This window comes from Semicossyphus pulcher, unplaced genomic scaffold (assembly GCF_022749685.1).
Source record: "Semicossyphus pulcher isolate SPU_LCO1_2020_fin unplaced genomic scaffold, fSemPul1.0.p SCAF_6, whole genome shotgun sequence".
Lineage (NCBI taxonomy): Eukaryota > Metazoa > Chordata > Actinopteri > Labriformes > Labridae > Semicossyphus > Semicossyphus pulcher.
Genome location: NW_027211737.1, coordinates 8092302 through 8105207, shown reverse-complemented (window position 1 = coordinate 8105207; position 12906 = coordinate 8092302). Strand labels below are relative to the sequence as shown.

General features: G+C 41.4%; 1 protein-coding gene across 1 annotated transcript in view; it reads right to left on the bottom strand.

Annotated features, from left to right (window-relative positions):
* Positions 1 to 2090: 2090 nt before the first annotated feature.
* The window catches only part of LOC138610948 (calcium-binding protein 7), a 29328-nt gene continuing 18512 nt past the window's right edge, over positions 2091 to 12906 (bottom strand). Inside the window, exons 2-5 of the mRNA XM_069683836.1 lie at positions 10567 to 10710; positions 10306 to 10418; positions 7920 to 8070; positions 2091 to 5456 (exon numbers count right to left, since the gene is read on the bottom strand). Of these exons, the coding sequence (XP_069539937.1) occupies positions 5326 to 5456; positions 7920 to 8070; positions 10306 to 10418; positions 10567 to 10710 (539 nt within the window). The 3' untranslated portion in view covers positions 2091 to 5325. The remainder of the gene's footprint in view (positions 5457 to 7919; positions 8071 to 10305; positions 10419 to 10566; positions 10711 to 12906) is intronic.

Below are 12906 nucleotides of genomic sequence, written 5' to 3'. Positions count from 1 at the left end.
ATAATTTAGTTCTTTTTCCGCATGTTTGTGATGTGCTCAGCACGTTTCAGCACTGCTGGATTTCTATTTGTGGCATCAACAACCTGCAACATCAATCATCATACTTTTGTCTGCCTCTCAGGGAACGCTACAGTAGCAGACAGTGTGAGCCCTGTTTGTAATCTAGTATGCAGAAGTGACACTTGAGACATTTGAATGGCTTTGAGTCTGCAGAGGTGTAGTTTGTAAGTGCTGGGTAGGTCTTTTCTAAACCCAGCCTTTTGTTTTTCTCTGCAGCCTTTGTGTTTCGTAGTGTTTCCCTGGGCTCCCTGAGAGGTAATTTTCTAGTCAGTTGCTCAGCAGCGGAGGTTTAGTTTCCCCTTTATAGGAGTAATTTAGTGAAGGGACCTTGTTTGTTTTGAGCTCGTCATTATTTTGGTATTCCTGCTTTTCCCATCCAATCACTTGTGATTTTTGTGGTTATCCCTCTGGGATAACTTTTAGACACCCTGGTCCGCAATTGCGTCCAACCCCCCCTCCTCTTGACACTAAAGCCCATAGGACTAGAAAGTAGTAGAGAAATGATTTGTAATGATTTTTCATTTGTTAAAACCCATTTTGAGTTTGGATATCTTCTTGAGAACGAGTTGCACCAAGCTCATCCTGACTGAGTCACGTCTAGCAGATATTTGAAGGGTGTTAGCCACGTAAATTCCCAAGGTGAGTATACTTTTCATGTAGTCTGAGGGTTTACAGAACAGTAAGATGTTAATGCAACATTTTTTGAAAGATGCTCTTCTAGATTTTAACTCTGAAGATAGTGGTGCCGCATCTGCCTAAAAGTTGTGTCCAGAGAGAAGTGAGACAGATACGCACAAAACTCAATGGTGTTTCGTAGAATACCACAAAAAGGAGCCCAGAAAAACATGGAAGGGCAGACATAATTCATTCCTAAGATTTCAATGTTCACTGTTTCACAGTGTCATTGATTTTACACAGTGGTGCAGTGGTTAGTGCTGTTGCCTCACCGGTTCAAACCCTGGTTTGGGCAAGGTGGGCCTTTCTGTGCGGAGTTTCCATGTTCTCCTAGTGCATGCGTGGGTTCCCTCAAGGGTCTCCAGCTTCCTCCCACAGTCCAAAGACATGCTTGTAAGGTTAATTGGTGACTCTAAATTGCCCGTAGGTGTGGGTGTGGGTGTGGGTGTGGGTGTGAGTGCGAAAGCTTGTCTGTCTCTATGTGTCAGCCCTGTGATTGACTGGCGACCAGTCCAGGGTGTACCCCACCCTTTGCCCAATGGCAGCTGGGATAGGCTCCAGCCCCCCGTGACCCTGAACAGCATAAGCGGTATAGATAATGAATGGTTGGATGGATACCTGTGGAGTAGCTTAGCATAATTTACAGTTAAAAAAACTCATCTTTCTCACACTGGTGCTTTGTGCAGGCCCCCTAAGAAACCCTGCCCCTACAAGCCCACTTTCTTCTGATTTGCCAGCTCTCCGAAGCCTGCTGAGGCAGCGTGTAGAAAAAAACAGTGTGAAACCTGGCGTTCACAGCAGCCTGCAGACTGAGCTGAGAAGCCATGGGGATTACTTCAACATACTTTAACCTACAGATTTGAACCTTCACCCACGTTTAGTCTGGACATCCAACAGTGTAACATTATTTATGTCTTAAACTGTGAGACCACATAATACCCCCTCTTTAAAGGCCACTGCAGTTCATGGAAATGACATAGCTGTAAGTGTTTAGCTATTCAGTACATATAAAGCATCATTTTTCTCTGAGCTACTGTTGCAAAAAGTCGCTCTGTCTCCCTCAGCCTGCCAGAATATAACAGCCTGACCATCGCTAGTGGACTTAAAAGATATGAGAGGCCATTTTGTTGGGAAAATGAGACAGATGGGGTCCAAAACACCAAGCTAAGCCAAAGGGCATCAAAAAATGGAATAAGGCATCCAAGGTTCCAGCACATCCATCTCTTTCTATGGATTTCAATTTGAAATGTCAGGATGTCAATCAATACAGCAATCCTCAGTATTCCATAGAGTCACCGCGGGCTGATTGAGGATTTGCTAAATCGAAAATTATTTCACAGCACAAAACGGTCGTTATGTGATTTTATTCATGTGAAACACAATTCCACAGACACAGAAGAACATCGGGTGGAGACGATGAACAGATATCACATGGTCAATAAACATTTTGGCAAGATCCAAAGACGAGTATCAAAGTACAGTACAATGGAAATCGAACATTCAGTAGACTATCAACGTTTTCATACAGTTTTTTTTTTCATCTGTAAAAAGAAAATAATCATTGATTTGTACATTTTGCTGACTGGTGTGTTTTTATGTGTATGCACAATGTCCCAAAGAATAAGGCAACAAATTAAACTATTATAACTTTATTCCCCATGAAAATGCTCCCTCAGTTATGATATAATAGAAAACTAATTAGACAGCATCATTTATCGGTCAGTAAATATTCTATTCCGTCACATTCTTATCTCAAAAATAGATACATCTATGGTAAAGTAACTCTTTATGCCTAAACTATATCTGGAGATGGATGAACAATCATGGCGGTGAGTTGCTGTTGTTGTGCGCTGCAGCACATCTTAAAGTGCAAAATGGAAACTAAAGTATTTGTAGATAAACAGGCTTTTTTTCTCTCTCTTTTTTTCTGAGCGTGTTCCCCAGAGAGTTTACACTTTTGACAAATTGCCCAGGTGCATCAGATAAGCGTTACCCTGCAGGGCTCCGGGCGATAGGGCTGTGTAATTTTGTTGCCTCTGTGAGGATCTGGCTCCGCTGTGAGATCCAAGAGGAGCTGCCAATAGTGATATACAAATGGAAATCCATACAGTGTGAATTATTTAGAACTCTATATTGCCGTGCTCTTTTCAAGCATTTCAAAGGGCTTTTTTTTCTTTTGACCAAACACTTCTTGGCCCTGCTTTTTTTAAAATATTTTGTTTCCTTTTTCAGGTAGGAGTGAGTCTCTCAGTTTCTTCTCAATAACTCCAGTGTTGATTTTGTTAATAAGCTTGCTCTTGTTGTCTGACCATAGACTGTACATAAGAAGTGGACATAGTCTTTTGGTTTAAAATGAAAGCAAATGTGCGCTAAACCTGCACGGACAGGAGGGGGCGACTCTACGGGTCTGCTATTCAACCACATGAGAGAATGACCTCATCATCTCAATCAAGTCATTACATCAGTGAACATTTTCTCAATGAGTTCATGGTCCAAATGTCCAGTGAAGATGACTGTTTTTTTGGCTTTTACCTTTATTTGAAAGGACAGCTGAAGATAGACAGGAAATGTTGGAGTAGAGAGTGGGGGATGACGTGCACCAAATGATCGGCAGACCAGGAGTCTAACCTGCGATCAGTGCGACGAGGACTGTAGCCTCTGTATATGGGGGGCCCGCTCTACCAACTGAGCTAAACCAGCGCCCCAGTGGAGTCTAATTTAACACCAATTTTTTTGAATGTAAAATCTGCGACAAAGCAGGTTTATGCTTTAACGTGTGGCTTCCTGTGATTTGACAAGTCGCTTCCACAGCAACCTGTCAACCAGCATGGAGATGCAGCCAATGCGTTAAGCACCCCATCATCTAAATCCGGTCACTTCTGGCTCCAACAAAAAAAACAAGATGGCGACGGCCAAAACGCCAAACTTCATGGCGTGAAATAGGTAATTAAAAGAACCAGTGTTTGATGTCACAGTGGCTACATCCATTTCTCATAAACAGTCTATGCATGTGACCCAGTTCTGTTGTCAAAGACCCCTCCAAAGCTTTGGTTGACGTTATGTACAATACACATTATTATTGAAAGCTAACCCAGATGCATGCACAACAATCTAAACTACAACCAATCAAATCCATGTGGTGCTTCACAGATATTACTGTTTTATTGCAGCGGTTTACACCAACTTGAACGCACTCATCTGTCTGACGTTTGTATCTCACTGAAATACAGCACTGTCCCTCCAGTGTCTCCATTTGTATTGCCAAAACATTCGATCGAAAGGTGCGATAGAACATTTCCTGACCTCAACAGTTGGTAGGTCCATTGGTGCTAATGTTTTCGTGTCTGTTCAAAGCACGGTGAGATGTCTGTTTTTACATTTATTGCTTCATAGCAACACATCCAGACAGAAAAAAACAACAACAAAAAAGGACAAAAAAACATTCCTGCACATTTGTATCAGCACTACCAATCTGACTGGTTTTGATGCATATTCTTTAAATGCTGATTGGCACACATCTTGAAGTTGTTTGCTCTTCTGTGGCAGTGAGAGATGATCATCAGGCGCCCGGCGAGGCAAAAGGTCCAAAGCTTAGCAATCCCGAAAATAACTTCCACGAGCATGTACTAAAGCAGCCCTTCTTTTTCATGCAGTTGTATGCTTTAGTTTAGTTGTGATTGCTGATACCCCAGACCACACACAATTGCTCACAGTTGTCATTAAGTAATTGTAACACAGTCATTATGGTAAATACATTGATAAGAACTTTTACAAATGTGTCAAGACGACTGTTTAAATCCATGCACTTCATGCATAGTTGATGGTCATCCTTCCGCGGCCTGCAGAGCCCCCGCTGTGGAGACGAAGAGTGTTTGCAGCATGTCCAGCCTCCTCCCAGCCTGCTCAGACCTCACACCTCCCTCCTGAGAGCTGTTAACCTGCCTCACCCTGCTCCATCCATCTCAGACTGAGGTCCTGCAGCCTGTGAATGAGTGAAACTCTCCACACAATCACATGCACCTCCCCGCAAACACTTTTATTCGTCTCTTACCGAGCTATTGTTATTCCCAAGTGGTTTTTGAACAATGTTGCGCCGTGTACAATATCTCCTCGATGCTGTGCTCTCCAGACCTTGCACATAACAATTTCCAGCCTCAGGAATGCATTTCCTCCAATGTCCCCGCAATATTTCTTACGTTTCTTTCTACTTGTTTATAATAAACCGTATGGAACACTGGACGAATACAAAACTGGACAGTCACTACACTTCTCTCTATAGCTGCCACCATACTGAATGCAACGCTGCTCAAATGCACATAGCTAATGAATACTAAGTGTTGGAGTGATATGTATAGTGAGGTGTCCACTTTGAGCACACTGTTGTCTCTTTGTATGGGAGGTCCTGTTTGCTTGATGCTGTTGTAAGCTGTCACATGTCTCTGACTATTTCCTGCACACATAGTGTCCTTGGAAATCTCTGTCTTACAGCTGGGTGATTGTCTGTTGAATGTATTTTTAGGTTTATCCGCGCAGTCATTTATCTGAACAGCAGCCTTTTGTTGGTGTTCAAGGCTGGGAACCCCGCGGCTCCTATTTCATGCCACTTCGCAGCACCTGATTGGCTGCAATAAGCATGACGCTGATGATGAAAGCAATGGCGAAGGCGCATATCAGGCTCTTACGCACGCATGTTTGCTTGACTTGCTGCGTCGGGCTGGAACCTGAGGGACAAAGAAGAAACAGGAAATGAGGAAATAAAAAGCACCTGAAGGTTCATAGAATCAGGTGTTATTTAATGCTTGACAGAAATCTGATCGTAATTTCCGAATGACAGAGCTCATCACAAAAAGCTTACAATTACAAGAACACAATTATATGAGATAACACTGCCAAGAAGATTTGTTTTCGCACCTGTACGCCGCTTAACTGCGCCGAGATTAAAATGTTGATTGCAGTTTTAGAAGAACAAACAAATGGATTTGCGTCTGACTGGCATGTTAAAGGATGCTCGTCAAAAGCAGCCGCACTCAGAGAAAAGGTGAAGTAAACCAGCAGAAGCATCTCAAGTAAAGAACCGAGGCAGCTCAAGCGAAAGAAAATGATCAAATAGAAACTTTGACGTGTTGTACCTTATTTCTGCCCAAATGGAAAATATTTCAAACAGCTTGAAATGGATCTTTCTTCAGATTTTTCTTTCTTCTCTCTAGAGGTCATTGCTGTTACCTGAGAAAAATATCTCATGTCTTCCAAGGAAAAGGGGAGGATATCCTTATTGTAAATCGCATTATATAAAAGACTATATAATAAGGAACGCATGCTCTATAACATTACACCTTTTAAGATTCAGTAATCGAAGATAATCAGTAACGCCGAGATGTAATTTACTAGCCTCTGCTTAGTAAAGGACTTCCTGCATTTCTGACTTCCAAATGAGCTTCCAGACAACAGGGTTCCCCATGCAGAGTCTGTGTGGGCGGGTGGAGAGTCAGCTACGGTGTAGTAATTTGCTCTTGTGAGGAGAAAGCAATAGGGGAGACGGAACGATGGCATTTTGGGTGCACAGTTTCTCTGTGAAAGAGAACTTGATATTGCTGTTGTTTCTTCTTCCTTTGTAAGTGCTGGATTTTGGTGCATAGTGATGAGGCCAATGTTTCAATATGTTAATTAGAAAAAAACACAGTCCAGTCCGTCTGTCCTTATGTCAGTCAATCCATCCAATTCTTATTAACACACAGTCTCAGGAATGACTCGAGGATCAACTGATTTTGGTGGTCAAAGGTCAACCATCAAGGTCACTGTGACCTCACGTTCTTTTTATTCCTGTGAACGGATATCTAGGCAACGCCTGGAGGCAACTTTATCACTTATATATCCATTGGAAATCAATTGCTGGACATCCATCCTCCCTCTACCACTCATACCAGATGATATCACTCTATTTACCTGTTTGAAAGAATGTCCCTGTGGAAGGTGATTATATTGGCCTTAGCTGTTCACATTGTATCTAATATAAAAATATATCTTCATCCTGGCCAAAGCTATTCTGTGGGAAACACTGATGGACGGTAAGTGCACCTCGACTGTTTGGAGGAGGGATATAAAGGCGAGGCAGTGAAATGAGTTTACCATGATGAGACATGTTGCCACATGATGGAGTGCAATTAAGGAATTTGTATCAGCTTTGCAATTCCTAATATTTTTCCATATATGGAGGCTTGTAATGGCCTATATATACCTTTCACACTTACTATTTGAAGTGTTATCGTCTTTAATACTTCTTTAAAGAGTGTTTATGCTCGCACCTTAAAGTGTTAAGTCCAGTTCAGATCAAAGATTCGCAACGCAACAGTTTTAGAATGTTGCAGAGAAAATTGAACTGGTTAGTTGCAGAGCTTCTGAAGCCGTTGTGTGGGGTTGCAGAAGATTTGACTTGTCAAATCTCCAAATGCAGTTTTAGAACTGAATGATGTAGCTATTTCACTTCAGCCAATCAGGAAACAGCATAAGTTGGCGTAGGCACCCTGTCTCTGGCGCTGCAGCAGCCAAAGACAGCTCCAGACCCTCTCTTTCCAAACTCTCTGTCTTCCGCGTTTATTACTCAATGTTACAGCTAACATTGTGAGCATGTCACTGTCATCCACTTCTTTTTATAACGATAACAGAAATCCAGCCAGTTAATTCATGTAACCTGGGCCAACTTCTAACGTTATACAGTATTAACGCAGAAGTAGTGGGGTATGTCAGTGCGTCGTTGCTATGGAGACGGTCAGCTGTGTCTGTGCGTTGTGTTGCTTTGATGTGAACGGCCCAGTTTTAGAATGTTTACGGTTTAGATTTCAGGGGATTCTTTTGTCAGTTGCATCCAGTCTCGTTGCGAATCATTGATCTGAACTGGCCTTTATAACACCCAAATTACAAACCCCTCACTTTCTCCAGCAGTGTCTACCCACACAGAGTTATTTAAACGGCAATTTAGGGAGAGACAAGTTACTGTGGGATTTTGAAAACTTTCCATTCCATATAAAACACCATTCACTACTCAGTGGCAAATAGTTCCAAACATGGACAAAATAACTGAATTGACAAACCATCATATATCTCCAGAAACAAAAACTTGTCCCAGAAATGCAAAGACCATCACACACATCAAAAGTCTGTTAAAGGTAAAGGAGGTTCTTCCTTACTGTCTATATCCACCTGGCAGTCCCCAGGATTCTCTATGTGGTTCTCCTCAGTCATGATGATGTTCTCGATGTCTTTCATGGAGAGGTGATCGCAGAAGGTGTCGTACAGAAGCCTCTTCAGCTCCTCAACCGTTAACTTCTGCATGTCACACTGGAGATACACGCACATAACCGAACATTAACGTTAACGCAGATAGCACAAATGCACACACATACAGTTAATGCAAAGACAGGCATATACACACGTAGGCATACAGTATGTAGACATGGGCACATTACGCTTTAAAAGGAAGTTAACAATGATTGCAGAAATAGTAGTGTATGTTAAACACGGAGGTTTTGAGTTTTAATCTTCTTAGATTATGAAAATATAAAAAGTATGAGCTGATGTGACTAAGCTGGTAGAGGCTGATATCCAATCAACATCCAGGGTCCCTCAAAGTGAATTTCCTTTTAGACGATTGGTTTGTTCTGAAGCAGTCATTGAATTCAAAACCACAGAGAGACAAATAATAAAGATGCATGGTTCTCAACTGGTGGGTCGGGATCCAAAAGTGGGTTGCGGAGCTGTTTTAAGTGGGTCGCGCATTTGTGCTTAAAAAAAAAAAAGAGGTGTGGCCAAAAGTCTATACTGCGCTTTTAATCAGACATGGGTTTCCTATGACGTACATGCAGTAGTGTAGTTTCTTCACACTCCATGTATCCACTGATTGGGTAATCTAAGCTAAAGTTACATTTACATTCTTATACTTTATTCTTATCCTTTTATATTTACAATAAAGGTAATAAAGGTAACGCAGTCTATTAAGTCTAACCTTGTTAACATTATTATGTTTTTCACCTTTATGCACGGCGACTCTCCAGTGGGTGATTTTATGATTGTTACTTTAACCTGACATTACACATTACACATCCATTACAAAAAAACCATATTTTTTTGGCATTTATAGCATTAGAAATAAAAAATACAGAAAACTTTTTGCACATTTGTTATTTTTATTGAGCAATATTGAGCAACCGAATTTCTCCCCTGGGGATCAATAAAGGATTATGTTATTATCAGCATAACACGTTGGTGGGGAAAAGGTCCACTGGAATGCCTACTTTAGATAGACTGGCAAATAAAAGGATATGACGCACATTTAGACAAATTACGAATAATAATAATTTGGTGTATAGGCTGCACATTTTTTACAGTTAGAATGTAAAAACACTTTGCTTCAACAATGATGAATGACAGTAACTCTGGAGCCACGGAGGTTCCCTACCTCTGATTTAGACCATAAACTTAAGTAAAAGTAGCAATAAAACATCAATAGAGTTTTCAATCACAACTTGCAGTCCTGCATTCTCAACGAAAGGGAATGAAAATGCACCTAAGTAAAAGTACAGCTTGGAGCTAATTCTAACTACACACAGTGTTGGGTAGTTAAACCTATACCTAAGCAATTTATTTAATCACTGCATATATATTTTGTTTGTAAAAATTGGATTGTGCAAAGCAACTATAGCTTAGATAAATTGTGAGTGAAAAAGTAACATGGTGCAAAATAAATTGAAACTCAAAGTTTTGAGTAAATGTCCTCAGATTAATTCCACCAGTTGCACGGACAAAATCTGATCTGAATCAATCAAAACTCTGTGAATGACTGAGGGCAAAACCAAAAAAAAAAATCCCTGCAAAAATGTCAATCCAGGATGTGCCTGTTCGGAAAAATTCATCTAATGTGTCTTATTTTCAGCTCGGCCTGAGCCGAGCTCCCCAGTATGACCGCAGGCTCTGTGTGATCAATCCAGCTGCACACGCTTGATACAACTGTTATAATGCTACGTGAAGCCATGCAGCCTTTGCAGCAGTCCCTTAGGGTTTCACGACTCTCCCAGCAGGTGTCTCTGCTTGTGATGCTTTTTTTTCGTGCGCTCACTGCACCAAGAATTCCCATAAATCTCCTTCACGCTCAATTTAGAGCTTCAGTCCCTGACAGCCTCTCTGGTGCTGTTAGCTTTAAACTACAACAAAGACACAAGCTCCGACCCATTAGCTTCATCCTGCTGCCAAAGTGAGGAGCTGATTATCTAATGAGGTGTCTGTCAATACATTAATATCTTTTTTACAGAAATAATGACCTTAATGTTTTATTAAGACTATCACCACACAGAGAGGGGGAGATTTCACCTTAGAGTCTTGATTAAGGACACTTTGCTTGAGAGAATTCAAACGTCTCTAAGATTAAAACCCTCCCATTACTGCCCCAGCGGTTGTGGCAATTAAAACTGGTTTCCTCTAAAGTCGCACAGTGTAAAATTCTAAATGTGCTTGGAGGTTTGCTACAGCTGTCTGTATTCACTCTAATAGGCAAGAAATGAGTGACTGACTAATGAGCACCTTCCAAAAAACGGAGTCAAAGTCAGTGCCGTTGAACTTATCGGGTAACCCAGCTGCCGTCAGCTTCGGGCCCAGAAGGGTCACAAACTCCTCAAAGTCCACCTGGCCATCGCCTGCAGGAAAAAGAGGAACAGTTGGTGTTTATATTCGCTGGTTTTACTGCCTGCTACAGTCTAGCATTGTGGGCAAATAGAGGGCAAATTGCTTCTGTGCTTTGTGCGAAAGATAATAAAAAATCCATGTGCTGTGTGTTTGCCTCACCATCCATGTCCAGTCTCTGGATGATGACCTCGAGCTCCACCTCGTTTGGCATGTAGCCCAGGGAGCGCATGGCCATCCCCAGCTCCTGCTTTGAGATGAACCCATTCCCGTCGCGGTCAAACACTTTGAAGGCCTCGCGGATCTCTGCAGAGAAGACACACACACACACACACACACTGGAGCTGAAGACTTATACGGCAGAGCAGGATATGAAAGTGGGAAATGTTCCACACAGCAAAGACAAATTTGTTATGCTGCATCAGTGCTTGAGTCATAGTTATATGGGGGTTGGCAGCTCAGGAGAACAAATTCCACCAGTAAAATGACCAAAAAAAAAGAGCCAAAATAAAATAATACCATTAAACAAAGAGAAGTGGACAAATTCTCATCATTTCGAAGAGGAGTACTCGTTGCCTTGCTTGTATTTTTGAATTATTATGGGGATGAATCAAACTATGAAGTGTTTATCTCTGAGCAGCCAGGAGCTAAATGCTAAAATAACTTGAAAAACATGTGTTCTGCTGTCATACCAAGTGCAGTTTGTATTATGTAGGCTGCATTTCCCCATTCCCCAGATTCAAGTTGTATCTGTCGTCATCGATCTTTTCTTTGTTTGTTCAGCCATAGTAGATTACTGTTTACTTGCAACATTTACAGAAACTGGAAAAGCAGCTGCTTAGCTCCGCCTACCCTCTCTGACAGACCAACCACTGCTGGGTGATGGAAAATGAGTCACTAACTGGGCGCCCGCCACAGACACCCAGTCCATAATAATACTATATACTGCAAATTCAGAGTTTCATCAGTGGGCCATAGGCTCAATCACCATTGTGTTACCTCATTCGGTGATAGATAGTGACTTAACAGACATTTACTTAAAGCTCCTCCTGTGAGGAGTTCTTCGCTGGTTATGAAACAGACTGAAATTAATTCTGATTACTCTATGTGAGCTACAAAAGCAAACCAGACCATCAGCAACAAGATGGATTATTTATAGTTATTTTTAATGCCTGGAACAGCTGGCGGGGGGGGGGGGGGGGGGGGGGGGTAGGTGTCAGATGAAGCAATTAACTGCACGTTGCCTTTGTTTACATTTTCCAGGGCAGAAATTTGAAGTGAGTGATACATATGACTGTTAAAGAAAGCAGGATGAGATTCCTTCTTAAAAACCACCACTTAAGCATGTACAGGACAAAATCAGCAAAGAGATCAGAGGTACGGCTTTGTCCACAGGGGGCGCCAAAATCAACACAAACTGAAAGTTCCTCATAGGAACTTTAAATGCAAAATCTTAATAATAAATAATTACTTTAACTACCCTCCTGTGTTGAGCTAATTTTTACATTATGTGCAGTAAAGTAAGTTATAATGCAGAATGGTAACCATGTGGATGGTGAATAATGGCTGATACAATAAACAAGATAATAGCCTTCATTTTTTTGAGCACTTTTTGAATTCCAAGTTACTAAATGATTCACAAAAGCAGCAATATAACAGACAAGACCTAAAATCAAACAGTATATTTTAGGCAAAAATAGGAGGGAAAGACATTTTGATATTTCTACACTAAAAGAGGCCCAAATGTCTGTGAACAAAGATTTCCAATACTTTAAAAGAAAACTACATTAAACACCTACGGAAGCCCTGAGCGGACATGCATCCATACATTTTATTTACTCCGTTTTCCCGTGAGAACGAGATCACTTCAGTTTTTTTCTGGAGATCTTGACTTATGTTTCTTATCTCCAGATAACAAAACCTGTTTTCTCGTGATAACGGATACATTTATTTCATTATCTCGAGATAACAAAGCTCGTTTTCTCGTGATAACAGGATAATTTTCTGCCAATCTAGAAAACAAAACAACAGGCTGATCACTGTGATAGGCCAGACCACGACGTTGCCCACACTAATGAGGTAAGTTGAGCCTATTTATGTTTGTTTTGTGCTTTTGCAACTCTGGGAATACGAGTTATGATCATCAGACGTTACGCTGGTGCAGCTTGCTATCTTGATAACGAGATGCATAAGTCGTGATTTCGAGAAAACAACCGAAAATTACTTCCATAAACACCCAATCTCAAACCTCATGTCCCAGTACTGGACACACAGTTTGAACTCTAAGAAGCACAGTGAAAAGAGTACAGGATGCCCCCCCTCCTCCAACACAGAACCACAATCACTACGGGAAATCTTTAAGCTGTTAATTCCTCAGTTCAGCCACGCTGCATATTTCCTCTCCGTCCCTGTGTGTACTCTTCATGAGAGATTGAATCCCTTCATTTATATGCAATAACATCCACAACCCTGTCACCTACGATTTCAGACTTGTCAGATCTT